The sequence below is a fragment of the Desmodus rotundus genome, chromosome 3 (genome assembly GCF_022682495.2).
Source record: "Desmodus rotundus isolate HL8 chromosome 3, HLdesRot8A.1, whole genome shotgun sequence".
NCBI lineage: Eukaryota > Metazoa > Chordata > Mammalia > Chiroptera > Phyllostomidae > Desmodus > Desmodus rotundus.
In genome coordinates this window covers 116,261,354-116,285,043 of record NC_071389.1, presented here as the reverse complement: position 1 = coordinate 116,285,043, position 23,690 = coordinate 116,261,354, and the positions used below count along the sequence as shown (strand labels likewise).

The 23,690-nt window shown below is 39.0% G+C and overlaps 1 protein-coding gene across 1 annotated transcript in view; it reads right to left on the bottom strand.

Annotated features, from left to right (window-relative positions):
• GALNT8 (polypeptide N-acetylgalactosaminyltransferase 8) overlaps positions 1-21,063 on the bottom strand; it is a 44,810-nt gene extending 23,747 nt beyond the window's left edge. The window contains 10 exon segments of the mRNA XM_024558298.2: positions 1,813-1,927; positions 2,433-2,481; positions 2,484-2,545; positions 2,547-2,631; positions 3,400-3,588; positions 8,536-8,702; positions 18,581-18,878; positions 20,815-20,846; positions 20,848-20,935; positions 20,976-21,063. Coding sequence (XP_024414066.2) covers positions 1,813-1,927; positions 2,433-2,481; positions 2,484-2,545; positions 2,547-2,631; positions 3,400-3,588; positions 8,536-8,702; positions 18,581-18,878; positions 20,815-20,846; positions 20,848-20,935; positions 20,976-21,063 — 1,173 coding nt within the window.
• Between the last annotated feature and the right edge of the window lie 2,627 nt (positions 21,064-23,690).

Sequence of the window (23,690 nt, the reverse complement as noted above, 5' to 3'; positions counted from 1 at the left end):
GCAGAAGCCATGTGTCATTAATCATGCTAGGTTTGTTTTTCTAATTAACTTTAGACAGAGAAAGAGAAAGAAAAACATCAACTTGTTATTCCTCTTATTTATGCATTCATTGGTTGTTTCTTGTATTACCCTAACTGGAGATCAAACCCCCAACCTTTGTGTTTCAGGATGATGCTCCAATCAAGTGACCTACCCCGCCAGGGCCTCATGCCAGGTTCTTGATGTAGCAGGTATGGCTTAGAGAGTTTCTATGTTTCCCAGGATAACACAAGCTTTCTAGTAGAAAAGTAGGACTTAATTAATATGTGAAGTCCAATACCTGTGAAATTTTCAGTACTTTTATGCAACCTCTTTTAAAAGTTCAGCCTTAGGCCCTGACTGGGTGGCTCAGTTGGTTGCAGTGTTGTCCCATGCACCAAAATTTGCGGGTTCGATCCCTGGTCAGGGCACATACCTAGGTTTCAGTTTCAATCCCCAGTCAGGGCGTGTATGGAAGGCAACCAATCAATGTCTCTCTCCTTCTCTCTCTCTCTCAACCCCTCACCCCTGCCTAGCTTTCTCTAAAATCAAGAAACATATGCTTGGGTGAGAATTAAAAAAAAAAGTTCAGCCTTAGGCTGGAAAATGAAAGAGGGGTAAACTAACAAGAACAGTCACAAACCCAAGAGTCAGGGCCTTTTTAAAGAAGGCCTGTAGATCATACGGAAGAGGCAAAACAATACTGTGGAAGGAATATGTTATACATAGAAACTCTTTCAAACTGATCATGATGGGTTGAACTTATCGGCTCTAGTTCTTCATGGTTTCATTGTAGATGGGAGATACCCCCCACCCATTGACTTTGGGTTGGCTATAAGATGTACTTTGACAAATTGGATAGGGCAGAAGAAATAATCCACTAGTCCAAACTGAGGCCTTAAGAGCCCCGTCAAACTCCAGCTGGACCTGCAGATCTCTTAAAATAAATTATTGTTTTTTTAAGTTACTGAGTTTGGGGTGCTTGGTTACCCAGCATCTTTGTGGCAATAGCTTACTGATACACTGAGGTAAAATGAACTTGCACTTGTCATTTCTCAAGTCATTTTCATTTGTACCCTGAATTCCCTTATAAAACACAATGATTCAGGATGTTCATTTGACCTGAGAAAGCATGAGAAGCTGTCAGGGGCAGAGAAGAGGGATCATTGCTGAAGTGAGAAGCCAGTGCACAAAAAGTTGATCAGAACTACAAGTGGTTTGAGGATTCTATTGCTGTAGAGCCCATCACTGGCTGTTTTGTCCTAGTCTAGACTGCATCTCAGCATGAACTCATGTCACCATGTCGGTTTATTGCTGTAGAGCCCAAAACTGGCTGTTTTGTCCTAGTCTAGACTGCATCTCAGCATGAACTCATGTCACCATGTCGGCTGCTCTAGCTGTCCATTCAGGAACAATTTTCACTGCCCACACATCTGTATCCCCTGGTCCCTCTGCCCAGTTTCTCTTTGGTCTTATAGAGAGCTGTCTGCCACCAAGTTGTTTTATTCTATGAGATGCTGGAAAAATGCCTGGATTCCTCAAAGGAAATAAGGACACCATCTGCTGAGCCTCAGTTCTACCCCTTCCCACCCATGTGTCCCAGATTACATAGACCTACACCAAAGAACTCCACTCCCCAAGTCCCGTTGCCTCTCTCTAGTGACCTAGAAACATGAGGATTTGTCCACCTCTTGAGCCAATGACATTCAGCCTTGTTCCAGGATTCCAGTAATCTTATCACCCTCCTTTATTTCTCTCTGCTTTGCCCCATAAAAAGAATAGAAATGTGCCCACCCTCAGGCTAAGTTCTACATTTTCTCCTCCACAGACCAGCATCCCACCATCCACAGATCTGATCTTTCCCAGGAAGAGCCTGTCGGCAGCCAGGATGCCCATGATGGAAGGACTTCTGTGGAACACAAAGAAAAGAATTACTAACCTCTTGGTACTGTGTGGGTTAGGATGGAAGTCAGGGTAGGAATCCAGTGATGGTTTGGCCTTTGAAACTCGACCCAAGCCCCTTATCCTGTAGGCTTTCCCTAAACCCTCTAGCTGGACTAAGTATGTATAGCCTTTCTTCATTCTCTGTTGTTGTCATAAACTTTCTCGAATTTTACTAAAAGTACATCTTTTTCATCATGGTGTCCCTACTTCATAGCCTGATAAATGCTTTAAATGGCCCAAATGTTTTCTAAAACATTATAAAATTTGCTTTATTTTGCTTGAAAGCCCTAAAATAGTCCTAAGAGTCTGTGATTTCTTACCTGGGATCAGCTTTTTTAAATTTTAATTTTCACTTTTTTTTGTCATCCCATGTCCCTAATCCCTCCTACCCTTCTTCCATTACCACCACCACACACCATATGCCTGACTTCCCATGTGCTAACCAAGTTCCTGAGCCCTCTCAGACTTACTTCACTGGAGCAGTGACAGCGTTCAAATCAACCCAGGCCTTTGGAAGCAATCATAGCAGCACCAGAGTTCCCATCAACCTAAGCTATGATTAAACCCATCAACCACTGATTCAGACTTCAAAGGTGTTAAAATGAATGTCGTCAAACACAGGTGACACAATCATGGTGTGGTCTTCCTGAATCTGAGCCAAGATGGGCTCTGCTCTAGAAGAAGAGTGGGTAACAAACCCAGGTTGGATATGAGGGTAAGCAGCAGAAGCAAGCAGACAAAGCTGGTCCAAGCACTTCTTTGTCCTGACCTTGAGTGCCTACTTCATTTAGGCTGTGTTGGGTGGTGAGAGGAACTCTCCCGAGTCCAGGAGGGCTCTGCAGTTTTGGGGATAGCTGGGGATGTTAGAAGCTGACCCATGCCAAAAGCATATTTGAAATTAGCACCCAAATACTACCCCCAAGCCACTGAGAACCAGGACCATCACTATTCCATCTGAATTTACATTATCTCTTTTGTCTGCCTGTTTCCAAAACGATGTCTCTTTACTATCTGATTTCCTACATTCTCCAAAGAACACAGCTGTCTTTGTAGCATGTAATTGCAGGGCTGGGAAAACCTTAGGAATTACAAAAAGATAATTTCTTCATTTTACAGATAAGGACATGAATATCAAGTTAGGTGAGGTGATGTGTACAAAGTCCCAAAGTATTTGGTAAAGTCAGGGTTGAGATCAGTGTCAACAGCGAAGACCATTGTTTTTTTCTCTAGCACTAGATCACTATCCTTAGCTAACCAAAATCCTTGAGTAAAAGCATCCCATCTGAGTAGCTGCCCTTTGTTTAAGGTCCAAACTGAGGCCTTAGTTTGGACCTTAAACAAAGGGCAGCTTCCCTATTCCCACACTACCCTATCTCGTATTCAGCATGTGCAACATCTCCCTTCTCCCCCTTTTCAGGGGAAGAAACCTCCTGGAGCCTTACCAGCCAACATTCACTTCGACACGAGCATCCGAGATGGCAACCACATCAGCCGTGGCCACTTCCCGGCCAGTGTTTTGTGCTTGAGCAAGACCTTTTCTCCTTGTGTGCCGGACTATTTTCAGTAGTCCTGAATACTTCTGGTTGCAAAGCTTAATAGTCTTGTCCAAGTTTGCCTTTAGTTCTCCTGCCAATGAAATGCACACCTATAGAAATTCTGAGAGCAATAATCAATTTAGTACAGAAATTTTATACCATGCTACATACAGTAGTGATTGAACTACCTCCAGCTTAGGATGAGCAATTCTACAGCCTTGATTGTTTCCCCTGCAACTACCTCTCCTCCCTTCCATTTTCAGGCTTACTATTACCATTTTTAATCTCCTTTCCCTCAAAGTTAAACTACCTTAAATAATAATACTGCTTACTATTTGCCAGACAGTGTATACAAGCTTTATGTATATTGAGAAATTTTAACAAGAAAGAGTAGAACAGACCTGACCTAACTAAGGTAGACGTGCTGATGGTCAGACATTGCAGACAGCTTGCAACATCTTCTGTCCTGCAACACTCAAGATTTTCTAGAGGAAACATAAACAACTGAAATCATTTTATCATGTGTTAGCTATTCCTACTTGGCCTACTCAAGGACCAACTGAGACAAAATGCCCAAATTGAACTCTTCTCCAACCTTTAGCTAGTGAATTCATCCCCCAAATTATGCAAACAAGATTTGCTATTCCCAGGTTGCTTACAGCTATTTTCTTCCATCTCTCTCTTCCCTTTTATAAAGCCTGTCTATGCATTTGTTCTTTGGCTGAGCCTAAGAACATTGAATTTCTCATATGTATGAAAACAACTTGGATGCAAGTCACTAAGCAGGTTAAAATATCTAACCAAATGACTCCCCAATAATATTAATTCATTTAATTCTCAAAGAATCCTATGAGGAAGGCACTTCTGTATCCCCACTTTGCAGATGAAAAAACTGACTCACAAAGAGGTTAAGAAACTTGTTTTAAGTCATATATCTAGTAAGTGGCACACCTAGGTGTGGGCCCATGTTATGTTTACCCACCATGCCATGCTGCCTCAAGAATTATGTATGTGTTTGGTTGGGTTTGTCAAGATTTCCCTCCATCTCCTCTCCCTGACTCCCACCCCCCATTGCCAAGATAGGAGATTCTTTCTGGTTCCTTTCTCAGAGCAAGAGTAGATTTGAGACGCCTGGAATGGTCAGGACCTGGAATCAAAACTGACATGACTATGCTACTAAAAATTTTAGCCATTTTAGAACTTTCCCTGTTGCACTCCAAGGTTACTGACTCAATTATTGAAGGTGTTAGAGAGAGCCAATGGACCTGAAGAACATTTGCTCCTACTGAAAGAAACAGAAGGTGGAAACTCCATGCATTCACTCAGTCACTACTTTGAGAAAGTAATCAGAAGGGGTCGACACATTTTTCCCTTCCTCTGCTGCCACCATAGCATCTGTGAAAGAGCTTTTGGCAAAGCATGGCACAAACAAAGGAGCAGGTTCTGGAGTTCACCTTTGACTGCTCCCACACTGAAGGAGATGGAATCATGAATTCTGCCCATTTAGAACAATTTCTTCAGGAAAGAATTAAAGTGAATAGAAAAGCTGGGACACTCAGTGGAGGGTATACATCTTATTAAAATGTGCAAGACCAAGATTACGATAATATCTGAGGTTCCTTTTCCCAAAAAATATTGGAAGAATAATATGTTTGGTTACATGTAGCTGCTAACAGTGAAGAGAGTTAGGAATTGTGTTAGTGCCAGATAAACCAGGATGAAAGAAAGAAGAAAGATGAGGATCAAAACTCATCTACCTGGAATATTTTGCATGAGTTCTTGAGTTAAACTTGGAAACCAAAGTTGGTGGGGGGCAGGAGGAAAGGAAAGGGAAGGAAAGAAGAGGGGAGGGGAGAGGAGGAAAGAGGAAAACAGAAAAGAAAAAATAAAAGAAAGAAGAAAAGAGAAGGGATCACCATAGACCCTGGATATCTAGACTGTAATTTGGGCTCTCTCACTCTCTAATTCTGTGTTACTTACCATTTGAGAATCTCTGTTTCCAAAACTCAGAGAATGCTGGAAAACATGTCAGTATCCTTCTAATTCCAAAATCCTATGAGTTGTAGATTCTGAATCACCCTGTCAGAAACAATGCCTATAGTTCAACATACGAATTAAAGATGCTCTGTGGATCTTCTAAAGTAAACCTCTGCTCCCTTCTCAGTCTTGCTCTCCAGTTGGTACTGCCCCCACCATCACACCTCCCCCAAAATCTTCTATTTCAGGCTGGTCAACTCAGGGTGCTTCTAGCTTCTGCATCTTTGCTCACATTTTTTTCTGCATTCCCTATCTTTCCCTCCCCACACAACCAGTCTCCCTTTGTTTTCTTTGCTTTTACAAATTCTAGCAAATTTTCAAGTCTAAATCCAAAGTTCCCTCCTAGGTCATCCCAACCACTTCTGGGCTTTCTTGCACTCACTGACAGCTCACTCAGTTTGACACACTACTTTTCATACACTGTGGTGTCTTCATAGGTTTGTCTTACCTCATCAATTACAGTGGGAACTTCTTGAAATCACTGACATTCTCTTCCATGTCTAATGCCTGGCACATGGTAAAAACTCAAAAAATAGTTGTTGTATGAGGAATCTTTCCAAAATTAGAGAGAAAATACAGGGTTCCACCTACATTAAGTTAATTTCTGAAAAACTTAGGTTACCTCTGTTAACACTTGAAACATTTGACCTAATGCAAATTAAGCTTTACATCTAGGGAAAAATAAGAAGGAGATAAACCTCTAATACCAGGTTGTGGCATTTCAACAGTTCTACAAATGATACTGAATAAACAAGGAGTAATAATGCTAGCTAACATTTACTGGGAGCAAGCCCTGTTCTGAGGATATTACATGTATTATTTAATCCTTAGAATAGTCCTATCAGGAAGGCACTATTATTTCCCCCATGTCACAGATGAGGAAAAGGGGGCATAAAGTAGCTGAGTGACTTACCCGCAAAGTCACATGAATAGTAAGTTTCTCTTGTGGCATGCATGGTACAGACTTCCAATTACTTTACTCAGTTAATACAATACAGATTTTTGAGTTACGTTCAGTGTAGGCTTAATCTAGCCAGTGCTTCCATGCTTAATGAGAGAGAAGCTGATTCCTGTCCCAGTGACAACAGTCAAACAATGATTAATGGTTCCCTCTTCTGTGCCCATCCAAATAAACCATCTCTATGGAAAACATAAATGAGTTCCCAACCCATGTGAGAAGGATATGTTATGTGGTACCGGCACAGTATAGAACAATAGGGGGCTTTGTTATATGTCTACCTTATGTTTGTAATCTTGTATCTTTTGACTTCATTGTTCCACATGAAAAAGTCTTGAATTATTTCTTATCTGACCCTCATAGAATATGGTCTGATGGATTCACTGATTTTTTTCCATAGGAAAAGATACCTTCAGAGATCCTCCAGGTTAGCCCCTGCAATTGCCTCATGAAGAAGCTGAGTCCCAGAGAGGTGAGGTCACTTGCCTCAGGTCATCTGGGAGAACCAGGCAGTGGAGCCAGGGTCTCTTCAGTTGTTCGGAACAGAGGCTTTCTCATTAAGCTCTTCGTTTTTGCTTGAAAACCAGATGTGCAAGTTTATGTTGATCTCCATCCCTAGAAATGAGTGAAGTCAACCATTCTCTGCTTTTTGGTGTAATTTTGCTTAGGAATTTTACCTACTCATTTTTTGTGCAGTTATATTGGAAGGGCAAGAGAGGAAGGTATTAAGGCATGAAAAGGAGGGTTTTTAGTGTCTGGAAATCAAAAAGAGAAATTGTAAGAGGTCATTTTTCTCTTCCCCCTGGGTCTAACTGCCCCTAATTTGAAGCTACAATAACCTATCTGGTACTTAAAGATGCTCAGAGAAGAAGCAACTATTCCTCCCACAGGCTGCCACTCCACAGACTTTACTATTAGAAATTTCTTCCTTATTGCTAGCCCAAATCTCTGGGTTTGTGACTTAATTCTATTTCTTTTGTTTCATGCCCAAAATTAATAAAACTAAGAACTAACACTTGCTGAGTGGGTACAATGTGCTAAATGCTATTCATAAACCATGTGTTATATCAATGAACACAGTGGCTAGAGCTAGGGCTCTAGACACTGAAGTTTATGGTCAAATCTCAGTTCTGTCACTTATGAGCTGTTTGATGTTAAGCAAGTTCCTTGACTGGACTATGCCTTAGTTTTTTGCATCTGTGAACTAAGCAAAGAAGTGGCTCTTTCCCCATAGGATTTTCGTAATGGTTAAAGTAGTTAACGTAAGTAGGGTGCTTAGAACGAACCATGTTAGCTATGATTATTATCTCATTTCATTCTCATTACAGTCTATGAAATAGTTTATCTTCAACATCCATGTTTTGCAAATAAGAAAACTGGAGCGTGGAAAAGTTAAGTTACTCAAGAGCACAGAGTTCCTCCCATAACAGAGGAACTTGGATTCTGAAACCCCAGAAAGTGAGGACTCAGGTTTACTCACTATCTCCCAGTTCTCCATGTGTCTTCCTTGGATGGATTAGACCAGGTTGGGGAGAGGGCATGCTGCCAGCAAAAGACATTGCCACTGTAAAGAGTCTCAGCATCCAAAGCTCCTCTTTTCTCTGGGCTTAAATGCCTGAGAAGATTGGTTTTTTTCCTCATAAAGAATGAATTGAATCCAATCTTAGTGTCTGAGACTCTCCATTGGACCCCACTTTACTTCCTCAGGCCTCTCCCATGGTGCATAGACAGAGCACAGTTGGCTTTGGAGTCACACAATCTGGGGCCTTGCTCAGCTCCACCACTGACTGGCCTCGAAGTTTGGGCACACTATGTGTTCTGTCTGTCTTCCTTTCGTCATCCGTGCCATTGAGATGATGATCCTCTGTGTTGACTTTGTGAAGATTAATGTGCTCAATGCAAACAGAAATCAATAAATGACTCCTTTCTTTTCCATATGTGAGGAGCCAAAAGTGTCCTAAACTCTATGCTAAAGCCCCTTTCCAGCCTAGCACAGTTGATAAATGGTCATTCTTACTACTATTCCTTGATCAAGCTGCTCACCATTTGAGCTAAAATCGTCCATCAAGATGATCGGCTTCAGCAATCTCGAGGGGGTCCAGCTGATGATACTGGCAATGGCCTGTTGTATAGTGGACAAAGCTTCATTTGTGAATATGAGCATGACACTGAGGGGTGGGAGTTGTGAGGGTTATGTCTTCTGAAGACACCTATAAGAGACCATTCTTAATAACCAGTTTACTTTTTAAAATTACTTAAACATTACTATCCAATCTATTGCTTCACTATACATAATGTTATTGTATTAATCAACTCACCATCTCCCCAGTCTCATTAGAATGGAAAACTCTCTCTTGCTCATTTTCTATTTATTTATCCAAAATTCTCCTGTTACATGGACAAAATCCATTTCTTTTTCATTAATCTTCAGTAGACATTTCCACTTGAACATTCAACATGCCCCAACAGGAATTCCTATTTCTCTTCCATCCCCAAATCAGCTTCCTTGCCAGATGCCTTCTCTCTGTCATTGCCACCACCCTTTCCCTCTGTTCTTAGACCTTCAGTCATTTTTGACACAACCCTCTACCTCACCACTACAGAGAGATAACAAATTATCCAAAGAATTGTGCTTGACGTGTTTCTAAATATCATAGTTTACATTTACACATGCTTACCATATGCTAGGCACTTGCTTACTCTTTTTTTTTTTTTTTTACATTTTTACTGACATACATTTTAAATACGATAAAATTTACCCATTAAAAGTGTACAATTTAGTGTTTTTAATAATATCCAGAGTTGACCAAACATCACCACCAACCAATTTTTAGATCATTTTCATCACTATAAAGAAACCCGATATCCATTTTCAGTCATTCTCCGTTTCTCCCCAAGCCCATTCCACTCCCACAGGCAACCAGTGATTAGTGACTTAGTTTCTATCTCTGTATAATTGCCTATTCTGGACTTTTTATATAAATGGAGATATACAATATTTGGTCTTTTGTGACTAGTTTCTTTCACTTGACATAATGTTTTCAAGGTTCATCAATTTTTCAGCATATATCAGTACTTCATTGCTTTTTATTGTCAAATAATATTTCATTGCATGAATATGCCACATGTTTATCCATTTATAAGTTATTAGACATAAGGATGTTCCCACTTTTGGGCTGTTAATGCCACTGTGAACATTCTTAAACAAGTTTTTGTGTTGGCATGTTTCTATTTCACTTACATACGTACCTAAGAGTGCAATTGCTAACTCACATGATAACGCTGTGTTTAACACGTCGACCCTGAGAAGAAAGACTCATTTCATGTGAACCTGAAGCAGGAATTTACCTACTGAGATGGACTCCCCATGGTCAACTGAAGGCCCAAATTTTATAAATAATAGAGCCTGGTGGCCATTTGCTGACAGGGGCTTCTTGCATACTCTGTACACCGGGAAGAACCTCAGACTGAACTTTCTCTCGGCTTCCGGCTTTCACACTGTGCCCAGTGTGTTTACACCATCTGAGTCAACCACGCAGCGAAGGAAACTCTGGCTTAGTATTTCTACCAACAGACTGAGACCTGCCCTATCCAATCAGAACTGCACCGTTTGGATACCTCATCCACATAAAATGGACCTAATTAAGAGCCTGCGCAAGGAACTTTTGCTATAAAAGACACTAGCTTGTACTTTGTCTTGGTGGAACACAATTTAGGTTGCTACATAAATGCGTCTCCTGGGCTGCAGCTCTTTTTTCCGCAAATCAATGCTTTCTATTCTTGATTACAGTCCAAAATTAATTTTGGTTTACAAACAATTTGATGAACTGCCATACTGTTTTCCAAAGTGGCTTACCATTTTATATCACTGTCAGTAATGAATGAGCATTGAAATTTCTCCACACCCTGGACATTTGTCATTTTCTGTCATTTTTATTATTGTGATCCCAATGGGTGTGAAGTATTATCTCGCTGTGGTTTTGATTTCCATTTCCCTAATAACTAATGATGTTGAGCAACTTTTCATTGTTTGTTTGCCATTTGCATATGTTCTTTGGGACAATGTCTAAGTCCTTTGTTTATTTTATATTTAGTTATTTGTCTTTTTATTATTGAGTTGTAAGAGTTGCTTATGTATTCTACATTCAAGTACCTTATTGGATATATGGCTTGCAAATATTTCTTCCATTCTGTGAGGGTTTTTTTAAACTTTTTTGATTATATTATTTGCAGCAAAATATATTTTCAGTTTGGATAAAGTTGAACTTTTTCATCTTCTCTTTTATCTCTTATGCTTTTAGTGTCATATCTAAAAACCACTGTCTGACCCATAGTCAAAATTTTCTCTTATAATGTTTTCTTCCAAGAATTTTATAGTTTTATCTCTTGTATTTACATATGTGACCATTTTGAGTTACTATTCATGTATGTGTGATATAGGATTCCAATTTCACCTTTTTTGTCCATAAATCCCCAGTTGTCCCAATAACATTTGTTGAAGAAATTATTAATTCCCCCAATGAATTGTCTTGGCGCTTGCAAAAAAGGAAAACTCTCCTGTTTGTTCCTTTCTCTCCACTCATGGCACTACTCACAATGAAAATTTTGGTGACCAAATGTGTATGGAGTTTTCCCATATTAAAGAATTCTGTGCCACCAACAGGGTGTCCTACAGTTTAATTCAATTCTGACACTGTCTACCTGAAGGCATCAGATCCCACAGTTTATGGCCTCAGGCTCACAAGACTGCCCCCAACCCACTCCAGAGGCCAGTCACAAAAAGTCCAGGTTGTTACTTATGCTTCTGACCTACTACTAGCTGTACATTCTCATGATCCCCTGTTGGAGTTAGATTAAATTGCTAGAGGGTCTCACAGAACTCAGGAAATCGGTTTACCTACTAGATCACTAGTTTATTACAAAGGATATTAAAAGATATGAATGAACAGCCAGATAGATACACAGGTCCACAGGGGTCCCAAGCACAGAGGCATCTGTCCTAGTAGAGCCTGGGGTACAGCACACTGCTAACATATGTATATATTCTTGTTCATCTACCCAGAGACTCTCTGAATCCCATAGTTCATAAAGTTCTATGGAGGCTTCATTATGTGGGCATAATTGGTGAAATCATTGGCCTTGCATTAAGCAATAGTTTCTTAGATATAACACCAAAAGTAAATGCAATCAAAGAAAAAAAAAACAGATAAATTGGACATCACCAAAATTAAAAACTTTTGCACATCAAAAGGCCATCCAAAAAGTGAAAAGACAACCCACAGGTGAGAAAACATTTGCAAATCATATGTCTAATAGAAACTTGTATCCAGACTATATAAAAAAATACTTGCAACTCAACAATAAAAAGACAAATAAACCAATTTTTTAAAGGAGAAAGTCTCTGAATAGACATTTCTCCAAAGAAGGTATACAAATGGCCAATAAGCACATGAAAAGATGTTCAGTATCATTCAACATCAAAGAAATTTAAATCAAAACCACAATGATATAGCACTTAACACCCATTAGGGTTATTATCAAAAGACAGATAATAAGAATTGTTGAGGAGAATCTGGAAAACTTAGGGCTGTCATACACTGCTGGAGGAAATGTAAAGTGATGCAGTAACTTTGGAAAACAGCCTGGCAGTTCCTTGAAAGGTTAACTGTAGAGTTATCATATGACTCAGAAATTCTATTCCTAGGAATTCTATTCCTACTCCCAAGACAAATGAAAACATATGTCCACACAAAAACTTGTACATGAATGTTCATAGCAACATAATAGTCAAAAAGTGGAAACAATACAAATGTCCATCTAATCGTGAAGAGATAAACATAACGTGGCATATCATTACAATAAAATGTTATTTGACAATAAAGGAATGAAATATACCTGCTATAACATGAGTGGCACTTGAAAACATTATGCTAAGTGGGAAAATCCAGGCACAAAAGACAATATTCTATGATTCCCTTTAGATGAAATGTACAAAAGAGGCAAATCTTTATGGACAAAAAGTAGACTAGTGGTTGCCAAAGGTTGAGGAAATTGTGAGTAAAAGGGGAGTGGCTGTTAATGGGTATGGGATTTCTTTTAGAATTGAAAATGTTTAAAATTGATTGTGGTGATGATGCAAAGTTATTTGAATATACTAAAACCCATGAAGTTGTGCACTTTAAATGGATGAATTACATGGTACATGAATTATACCTCAACACAGGTATTATTTTTTAAATGTATGAAAAAGAGTAGGACAAGCAGAAAAAGAAAAGGCAATAAGAATGGGAAACAGAAGAAGAGAAGGAAGCCTCTATGAATTAGAATTAATAACAAACAGAAATCCAAGCATAGAATTGGTGAAAACACCAGGGGAGGAAGTAGAGCTGTAACTTCAATGTGACCTGCACAAATCCTTCCTTTTTCTCAGCCTTGGTGTCTCCACCTGTAAAATTATGAATTAGACCTCGCATATTAGAATTCTCAAGGGCGTATGTTTCTTTGACATTTTGGCACCTCTCCAAGAGTCTGTATGTATTTGGATCAGTTATCTTCTTTGAGCTGCCTTTATAAAATGAATTAAAAACAAAAACTCTTTTTAGTACTACCAAACCAGTATTACAGGAAATGTTAAAGGAACTTCTTTAAAAAGAAGAAAGAAAAAAAAGAACATAGTTATAAAAATAAAATGGCAGTGAATACATACTTATCAATAACTTTAAATGTAAATAGACTAAGTGCTCCAATCCAAAGACGTAGGGTAGATGAATGGTTAAGAAAACAAGACCTATAGAGATGCTGTCTTCAAGAGACTCACCTCAGAATGAAAGACACACACAAAAGTGTGTGTGCCTTAAAAGTAAAGGGATGAAAAAATATATTCATGCAAATAGTAATAAAAATGGGGGGAGCAATATTTATATCAGACAAATTAGACTTTAAAACAAAGGCTATATAAGAGACAAACAAGAACATTACATGTGATAAAGGGACCAATCACCCAACTTAGGAGCATCTAAATGTAGAAAGCAAATCTTCATGAACATAAAAGGAGAGATCAATAGTCATAGTAGGAGATTTTAACTCCCCATTTGATATCAATGGATAGATCTTCCAGACAGAAAATCAAGGAAACAGCAGATTTAAATGACACACTAGACCAGATGGATTTAATTGATATTTTCAGAGCATTACACCCCAAAGCAGCAGAATATACATTATTTTCAAGTGCACATAAAACATTTTCTAGGATAGACCACATATTAGGACACAAAATAAGTCTAAATAAACTTGAGATTGAAATAATATCAACCATCTTCTCTACCACATAGGTAAGAAACTAGAAATCAATTACAAGAAAAAAATGGAAAAATATACAAACACATGGAGGTTAAATAGCATGGAACTAAACAATGAATGGGTTTACAATGAGATCAAAAAATAAAATGATACCTCCAGACAAATGAAAATGAAAACATAACAACCCCAAATCTATGGGACACAGTGAAAGCAGTCCTAAGAGGAAATCTCAAGAAACAAGAAAAATCTCAAATAAACTATCTAACCTTACACCTAAAGAAACTAGAAAAAAAAAGTTCAAAGTGAATAGAAGGAAGGAAATAATAAAGAGTGGAAATAAAAGAAATAGAGTATAAAATAATAATACAATAGATCAATGAAACCAAGAGATGGTTCTTTGAAAAGATAAAAAAGATGGGTAAACCTTTGAATTGACTCACCAAGAAAAGGAGAGAGAAGACCCAAATAAGTAAAATAAGAAATGAAAGAATAGAAGTAACAAATGACACCACAGAAATACAAATAATTGTAAGAAAATATTACAAACAACTATGTGTCAACAAATTGCACAATTAGTAAGAAATGGATAAATTCCTAGAAACATACAATCTTCCAAACTGAATCAAGAAGAAACAGAAAATCTGAACAAATGACAACTAATGAAATAGAAGTGGTCATCAAAACACTCCCAACAAGTAAAAGTCCTCAACCAGATGGCTTCACAGGTGAATTTTACCACATGTTCAAAGAAGAGTTAACACCTATTCTTCTCAAAGTATCAAAAATTCAAGAGAAGGGAAGGTTCCCAAGCTCATTTTACATGGCCAGCACTATATTAATTTCAAAACCAGATAAAGACACTAGAAAGAAAGTAAATTATACACCAATACCCTTGATAAATATAGATGCAAAATTCTTCAATAAAATATTAGCAAACCAAACCTAGCAATACATTAAAAAGATCATGCCCTGTGATCAAGTGGGACTTATTCCAGGGATTCAAAGTTGACACTCTGCAAATCAATTAGTGTGATACACCACATAAATAAAATGAAGGATAAAAATCATATGAGTCTGTCCAGAATGTATCCAGCCAGGTAATATGAAAAATAGAGACATTTATTGAAGAAGACACAAGATACAAGAAATAGTGGACATAGGACAATGACTCCTCAGTCCCCTTCAAAGTAGGTACCTTAGGACCTCACACAGTTCTCCCAATTGCCATCAGCTGCCCCATTGTATTTCCCTGAATCTCATTGATGGTCTGAAATCTTTTCCCTTTCAAAGGTGATTTTAGTTTTGGGAAAATCCAGAAGTCACGGGGCACCAAATCTGGGCTGTAGAGGGGCTGAGTCACCTGGGTAATTTGATGTTTCACTAAAAACAGACTCTGCACAAGACATGCTGCATGGGTGGGTGCATTATAATGATGAAGCTGCCAATCATCAGTTGCCTATAGATGTGACTTCTGAATCACCTGAATAGTTTCTGTGGAAGAATGTTCAAGCTTAATGCAATATTGGATGCAGATTCATTGCTCTACTTGCTCAGTCATTTTGAATGTGACAGCCACACAGTACACATGCTCACTCAATGGCATCTACCTCCCCCATTGACTAGTACAGTGAGGTTGTCATTGTTCATGCATGCACATTCCAGTCCACTCTCCTTGACTGCCAGGTTACATGATCATATTAATAGATTCAGAAAAAGCATTTGACAAAATCCAGCACAAATTTATGACAAAAAATTCAGCAAAGTGGGAATACAGTGAACATACCTTAACATAATAGAAGCCATATGTGACAAACCCACAGCTAACATTATACTCAGTGGGGAAAAACTAAAAGTGTTTTACTTAAAATCAGGAGTAATACAGGAATGTCTATTTTCACTACTCTTATTCAACATAGTACTAGAAGTCCTAGCCAGAGTAATCAGACAAGAAAAAGAAAAAAGTCATTCAAATTGGAAAGGAAGAACTTTCCTTTATTATTCCTTTTCTATATTATTCCTTATTTACCTTATTATTTTCTTTCATTATTTGCAGATGACATGACACTGTAATTTAGAGAACCCTAAGGATTCCACCAGAAAACAACTAGAACAAATAAATGAATTCAGTAAAATAGCAAGATACAAAATAAATATTCAGAAATCCTCTTCATTTTTCTACACCAATAATGAAGCACAAAAAAAGCAATCCCCTTTACAATTGTATCCAAAAAAAAAAAAAAGCCAAAAAACCCAAACAAACCTAGGAATAAATTTAACCAAATAGGAAAACGACCTGTACTTGGAGAACTATAAGATTTTGAAGAAACAAATTGAAAAAGATACAAATAAAAAGAAGCATATACCATGTTCATGGATAAGAAGAATTAACATAATTAAAATGTCCATACTACTCAAAAAAATCTATAGATTCAACACCATTCCAACCAAAATACCAATGGCATTTTTCACAGAACCAGAACAAATAATCCAAAAATTTATGTGGAACCACAAAGGCCCCGAACAGCCACAAAAATCTTGAGAAAGAAGAACAAAGTTGAAAGTATGACATTATGTAATATCAAACTATACTACAAAGCTATAGCAATCAAACATCATGGTACTGGCATAAAAACAGACAATATAGATCAATGGAACAGAACAGAGAGCCCAGAAATAAATTCAAGCCTTTAAGATCAATCAATATTTGACAAAGGAGGCAAGACTATACAATGGGGTAAAGACAATCTATTCAATAAATGATGTTGGGAAAATTGAATAGATACAAGCAAAAAAAATGAAACTACACCACCTTCTTAGACGATACACAAGAATAAACTCAAAATGGATTAAAGAATTAAATACTAGACTTGAAATCATAAAAATACTAGAAGAAAACATAGGCAGTAAAATCTCTGCCATTTCTCACAGCAATATTTTTTCTGATGTATCTCTTCAGGCAAGGGAAACAAAAGAAGAAATAAATAAATGGGACTACATCAAACTAAAAAGTTTTTGCCCAGCAAAGGAAACTATCAACAAAACAAAACCAAAAAAAAAAAAAACCTCCTGAATGGAGAAGATATTTGTCAATGATATATCTGATAAGGGGGTAATGTCCAAAATTTATATAAAGAAATTATATAACTGAACACCAGAAAAAAAAAATAACAATCCAGTTAAAAAATGGGCAAAGGAACTGAATAGACACTTCTCCAAAGAAAACATACAGATGGCCAATAGACATACGAAAAGATGCTCAACATCACTAATCATCAGAGGAATGCAAATTAAAACCACAATGAAAGGATTAAGCAGTACAAATTGTTAGTTGCAAAAAAGCCACAGAAATGTAGATTGTACCATGAAGCACATAGTCAATAATTTCAGGATAATGGGGTATGTGGCCAGGTGGATGCTTGGGGCAGCAAGGGCCACTCTGTAGAGTAATGGTTTTCTGGCCACTTTCCTGTACATCTGAAATTGGTGTGGTATGGTATTGAATGTAAACTGAGGTTGAAAGTTTAAAAAATAAACAGACAAACCACGATGAGATATTACCTCACATCTGTCAGAATTGCTATCATCAATAAATCCAAAAACAACAAGTGTTGACAAGGATGTGGAGAAGAAAGACCCCTTGTACACTGTTTGTGGGAATGCAGTATGGTGCCCTCACTATGAAAAATGGTATGGAGGGTCTTCAAATAAAATTAAAAACAGAACTGCCTTATGACCCAGTTACATTTGAAGAAACTCAAAACACCAGTTTGAAAGAAAATATGCACCCTTGTGTTTGTTTGCCGCATCATTTGCAATCACCAAGATATGGAAGCAACCTAACTGTCTATCAATAGACAAACTGATAAAAAAGATGTGGCACATAGATACAATGGTATGTCACTTGGCTGTAAGAAATAATTAAATCTTATTGTTTGTAAGAGCATGGATGAACCAAGAAGATATTATGCTAAGTGAAATAAGTCAGTCAGTGGAAGATGAATAGCATGTGATTTCACTTAGATGAGGAGTCTAAAGAACAAACTAAATAAACAAAGCAGAAATAACCCCATAGATACAGAGAACATAATGGTGGTTGCCAGAAAGGAGAAGGGTTGCAGGACTGGGTGAAAAAGGTGAAGGGATTAAGAAGTACAAACTAGGCCCTGGCTGGGTGGCTCAGTTGGTTGGAGCATCATCCAAAAGGTTATGGCTTTGATTCCCAGTCAGGGCACATATCTAGGTTGTGGGTTCCATCCCCGGTTGGGACATGTACAAAAGGCAACTGATCAATGTTTCTCACATTGATGTTTATCTCTCTTCCTTCCACCCCCCGCCCCCGCTTTTCTCTCTCTAAAAGCAATAAGCATACATCCTGGGGTGAGGATTAAAGAAAAAAAAAGAAATACAAATGGTAGTTACAAAATAGTCACAGGGATATAAAGTACAGCATAGAGATTATAGTCAATAATGTTGTAATAACTGTGTATGGTGCTAGATGGTACTGAAATATTAATGGGAATGCTTTGTAAAGTATATGATTATCCAACCACTATGCTGTACACCTGAATCTAACACAAAATATCTAATGTAAACTGTAATTGGAAAATAAAATAATAAAAAAACAAGAATTCTGTTCAGTCAGCCTGCCAAAACTTCCTAAACCCTGAATCCTTCCCCACCAATTTCCCACTCCCCCTACTCTCTTCAATCCTTTACTTTTCACTGCTCCCAAAGCTCATCCCCAAATTAAAGTGCAGTGCCTAGAAAGCCCAACCTTGGCCCATCTTACCTGGAATGATGCACATCTGGGATGGAACAATTCAGGGGCAGATGGTCACTGAGATAAACATTGTAACCAAACTCCGAGAAGACGCCGTGGGCCTTTTTTTGCTGGGCCTCAGAAAGATCCTCACCCCACTGCTTGAAGAGCAGTGAGCCTGGGAAGAGTTTCTCTCTGGGTTTGTTTTTCTTTGTCTCACTTGTCTTGGCTTCCACTGCCTTTCCAATAGGGTGTCGTTCATCTTTCACCCTCTCCAGGGTGCTGTCCACGTTTTCTTGTTCCTTCACGGCCAATTTCATACTTTCTTCTGCAAATGAAAGGCAGGGAAGAAAACATTTCAGCCAATTCATTGATAGGTTTTCTTGTCCAAATTCTAAAATTTGTAAGCTCTTTGTTCCAGAGGATGCAATGTGTCACAGGAACCATAGAGTGGCGTAGGCCGTCCTGGCAAGGCGCGCACTAGAACACACCTGTGTTCTTTCAGCTCCATCAGCTCTATCAAGACTTAGCTATTCTGAGTCCCACACGTTCAAAGTTCCTCTAGAGGTCTCTTCCTTGTTCTCTTCCTGTCTGTCCTCCCATCTATCCCTCTGCCTTGCTCTGAATATGGACAATGCTCACCTCTCAATTTAAAAGACTTTTTCTTCAACTCCAGCCCCCACACACTCACACCCACACATTTATGCAGTAACTTCCCTGCTCACACATTCAAGTCCCTTCAGGGGCACAAGCATTCAAGTCCTGTCACTTGGGATCAGGGGATACAGGACTGCTTCCCCTCACTGGAGTCAGATGTTGAGACACAGAAAACTCATAGGGGTCAGAGCCAGAATCAAGAACAATGCCCAGAATTCATGTGAAGAAGTTTACATTTGGTGGACCATGCTAAGTGCATTATGCTAAGTGAAATAAGTCAGTCAGAGAAAAACAAATACCATATCATTTTACTCATGTGAGGAATCTAATACAAACTGAATGAACAGGGAAAATGGAGACAGACTCATAGATGGAGAGCAGGATGACAGCTAGTGGAGGTGGAGGTTAGGGGTCGAGGGATCGAGCAACAAGGAGAAAAGACTCATGGACATGGACATGGACAACTGTGTGGTGATTGCTGGGGGGCGGGGGCATAAGGGGACTAAATAGCAATGGAAAATAATACAATAAAGATTAAATCAAAAATAAAACAAAACAAAATAAAAGTGGGAGGGGGAAACAAGCTCATAGATATAGAGAACAGATTGGTGGTTGCCACAGGTGGGGGTGGGGGAGGTAGGCAAAATGGGCGAAAGGGGTCCCAAGGTATAAACTTCCATTTATAAAATAAATAAGCCCTGGGGCTGTAATGTACAGCATGGTGACTAGAGTTAATAATTCTGCATTGTATATTTGAAGTTACTAAGAGAGTAGATCTTAAAGGTTCTCATCACGACGAAAAATGTATTTATGATTATGTGTGGTGATGGATGTTTACTGTGATCATTTCACGGTAATATTTCACAAATATTGAGTCATTACACCATACACTTAAAACTAATATAATGTTATGTGGCAATTATACCTCAATAAAAGAAAGAAGTTAAAATTTGACACACATATGTTTATAGAGCACTTTCTGCATACATTGAACAACCATGTGAGATCGCGTAGGGAGTCTCATCATCGTCCCTTACACACCAGGAACCTGCGACCGAGAGAGATACGCACTTGCTTCAAGTCACACCATCATCGTGGCCATATCAGGGTTCCATCCGAAGCCCTCTGACAGGCTCCCAGTAGTCCCTGGTAGCAGCTCACAGCAAAATGGAAGTGAGGCCTTTGCCCCAGAGAGCGTCGTGTCTGTTTATCTGCCCTGCCACACAAAGACCCAGAGGCAGGGCTGTGTCTAGATATTCCTGAGCCTCTCGGGGAGGGTTCGTCTGAGCCTCAGACTCCCTGTCTGCATGTGTGTACTTGTGATTATGAGTGTGTGCAAGTGTACACACTCACACCACTCATCAACACACCCTGCTCTTCTCCCCTTAACTGTTTGCTCTGATTCCCCCTCATTCTCAATACTTACCGTCCATCTGGAGGCATAGAATTCAATGTCAGATACTAAATTGAGCAACTGAGAGGTGAAAATGTGACCTCTCACTTACTTTTTCTCCACACTCCTTTTTTTCTAAGTGTCCCTACACACGCACTCATGCACATGCACGCACACACACACAGTCCCCTCCAAGTTAGTGTTATGAACTTACTCAGATGCTGCAAATCCAGCTCCGAGTGAGAGTTTCTTTATCACTATCCCATCCCATTCAGACAGAGACAAGTGAAGCTCCTTTTGGACACTAACCAGAATCAACTTTTGTAAAGTCGATTATAAAATAAATAAATAAGTAACATGTTATAAAAAGCACTATTTTATAAAATACCAGGAGGAGACGGTAGGCAATAACCAGAGTAAGCCCAATGCAGACAACTTTGCAGACATGTCTCCTGAGCATCATACTCTGGCTCTGGCTCTGCCACTACCTGCAGGGCTGGGTGTGTCACTGCTCAGGCAAATGAAAGATCAGAATCAGCTGAGCCCAGTCTCTGCCTGATGCATAGATGACACCCTGCCTGCTGAACCAGACTTTCTCTCACTGGGAAAGCTGCTACAAGCTGCCTGGCTTCTCCCTGAATAGTATCAGGTGTTGGAGTATGTCATGGTAGCCATCCAATGACTGGCAGGTTACCTGGGCACACCTTGCACTGTGTCAGAAGTCAAGTTCAACAAACTTGAGGAGAGACTTTTTTGCTGGTTCTACCGGGAAGCAGGTAGATGAGCTGAAAATGGCCCCAGAGGTGAGCCCCAGGGATGGCCCTGCTTCACTGATCCCTGCCCTCTGCTGTCACCACACAGCGCTGCACACTGAGGCTCTACCCTGCTCCAGCTTCCACACCTCACACTCACTGTGTTTTGGACAAATCATCTAATTGTCATCATTGTGGATCAAACACTCAAAATTTTTCCCAGAGCAGAAAGTTTAAAGTTCTCAGTCTAGTGTTGGGTCCTTCTGTAATCACATTTCACACCCTGTCCCAGCTTCTGGGACTCTTTAGTAGGTCCCCAAATACAACATATGCTGATAAAAGCTGAGGCAGATATTTAGATTAAAATAAAGAAAAAGCGGGTAGAACATTAAATAAATAAATAAATAAATAACATTTTTTCATCAGTCTTTCCCATGCTCTTGACTACAAATTAGAGTCAAATACATTAAAAAATGCATAACCACATACATGTCTCATTCAAAATGGAATAGGCCACTTATCTCTATTTCTTGGCAATAGGGGCAACAATAGACTCTAGACACTATGTATAAAACAGACATAAGAAGACTCTGAAAGGCAGAGAAAAAAAGGCAGACCAGCTGGATATCACAGGAGCCAAAGACAACACAGCAGTGAGTTCCTTGAGTTTTCTTTTTGCCTATATATCCTAGATTGAATGCTAAATAGGTTGCCAAACTGTAAATGCCAACAGGTAAAGACAATAAAAGCCCACAAGAAAATCCTGTTCTCTCTACACAAAGGAACAGGAAAGGGGCAGCCTAGCAAGGTGGAAAACATTCAGTAAGAACTATTCTACTCCAGCCAAACACACACCACTGAAAAACTTGCAGTACCAACCCCATCCCATCAACAAAGGCCATGTGGGGAATTTTGACTTACATTCTCACCCCCAGCTATGATGAGGTGACCCATCCTTCACCCCCTCTAGGATGGGGACCTATGCGAAGTCATAATTTTTATGCTATCCCCCATGATGTCAGTAAGGAAACTGTAATGAAGTGGCTCTCCTTCTCTCAGCCAGTTGGTGTCAGCAGAGGCCTAGTGGGAAATCTGAACTTCCTTCCCCACCAGCAGTGAAGTACCCTTACCCCAGGTGTCAATGGAGACAAAGTGGGACACCTGGACTTTCACAAGGTCTAACTTAGAGCTACTGCTCCAGGACTAAGAGCATAACAGAGACATTAGAGGCCACACAGTCTTGGGGAACACAGGAGTCTGGCTTAGTCATAATGGAGAGAGCTACACCAAGCACCCTGGGTATTCTGCTAAGACACAAGGAAGACCACTACTTAAGAGTAACAACCATGCCCTAGGAAAGGGGCCACTCTAAGCCTGCTCTAACAAAGCCTAAAAGCAAGTCTCAACCACATTCAAATGAGTTGCCAGTATGTTAACAACCAGAACAAAACACTCTTGAAACAAAGACAACATAAACCAGATGCTTTACAAGGATTCAGTCACAATGTCAATGATACAATCACAAATTACTGGACATCTGAAGAGGCAGCAAAAACGTGACTGATAAACAAATAAAAGTCAATAGAAGGTGAACGCAAGATGACCCAGGTGTGGTAATTAAACAACTTTAAAATGTCTATTGTAAAAACATCCAAAGATTTAAAGAAAAAGATGGATATAATGAATGCAGAGAGGGAGAATTCTCAAGGAAAACATAGAAACTCTAACATTAAAGAAGCAAAGGGAATTCTGAAACTGAAATTTGTGATATGTAACATTAAAGTTGCACAGGATAGATCTAGCAGCAGATTGGCAATTTAGAGAAAATAAGGTTCTGAATTTGAAGACATAGCAATAGAAATTATCCAATATGAAGAAAATAAAGGAGAAAATTATTTTTAAAAATAGACTCAGTGATTTATGAAACAATATCAAGTGGTATATTGTAATTGGAGTCACAGAAAGAGAGCAGATGAAGAATGAGGCATAAAATATATACAAAAATTAATGGGGAAAAATTTGCCAAATTTAGTCTAAAATAATCAACCTATAAATACAAGCAGCTCTTTAGCAGAATTATTTTTTTTTAATTTTATTGTATTTTTCTATTACCATTTAGTCCCCTTACACCCCCACCCTTCTGCAATCACCACACTGTTGTCCATGTCCATGAGTCCTTTTTCCTTTTTGCTCAATCCCTTCACCCCTAAATGCCTCCCCTTAGCTGCCAAAAACACATGTAGGTACATAGGAATGAAGCGGCTGGGGGAAAATCTTAAAGGCCACTCTAGGAGCAATGGTATGAATAGTATGCAGGCTAGCAGACAATGTAATAACA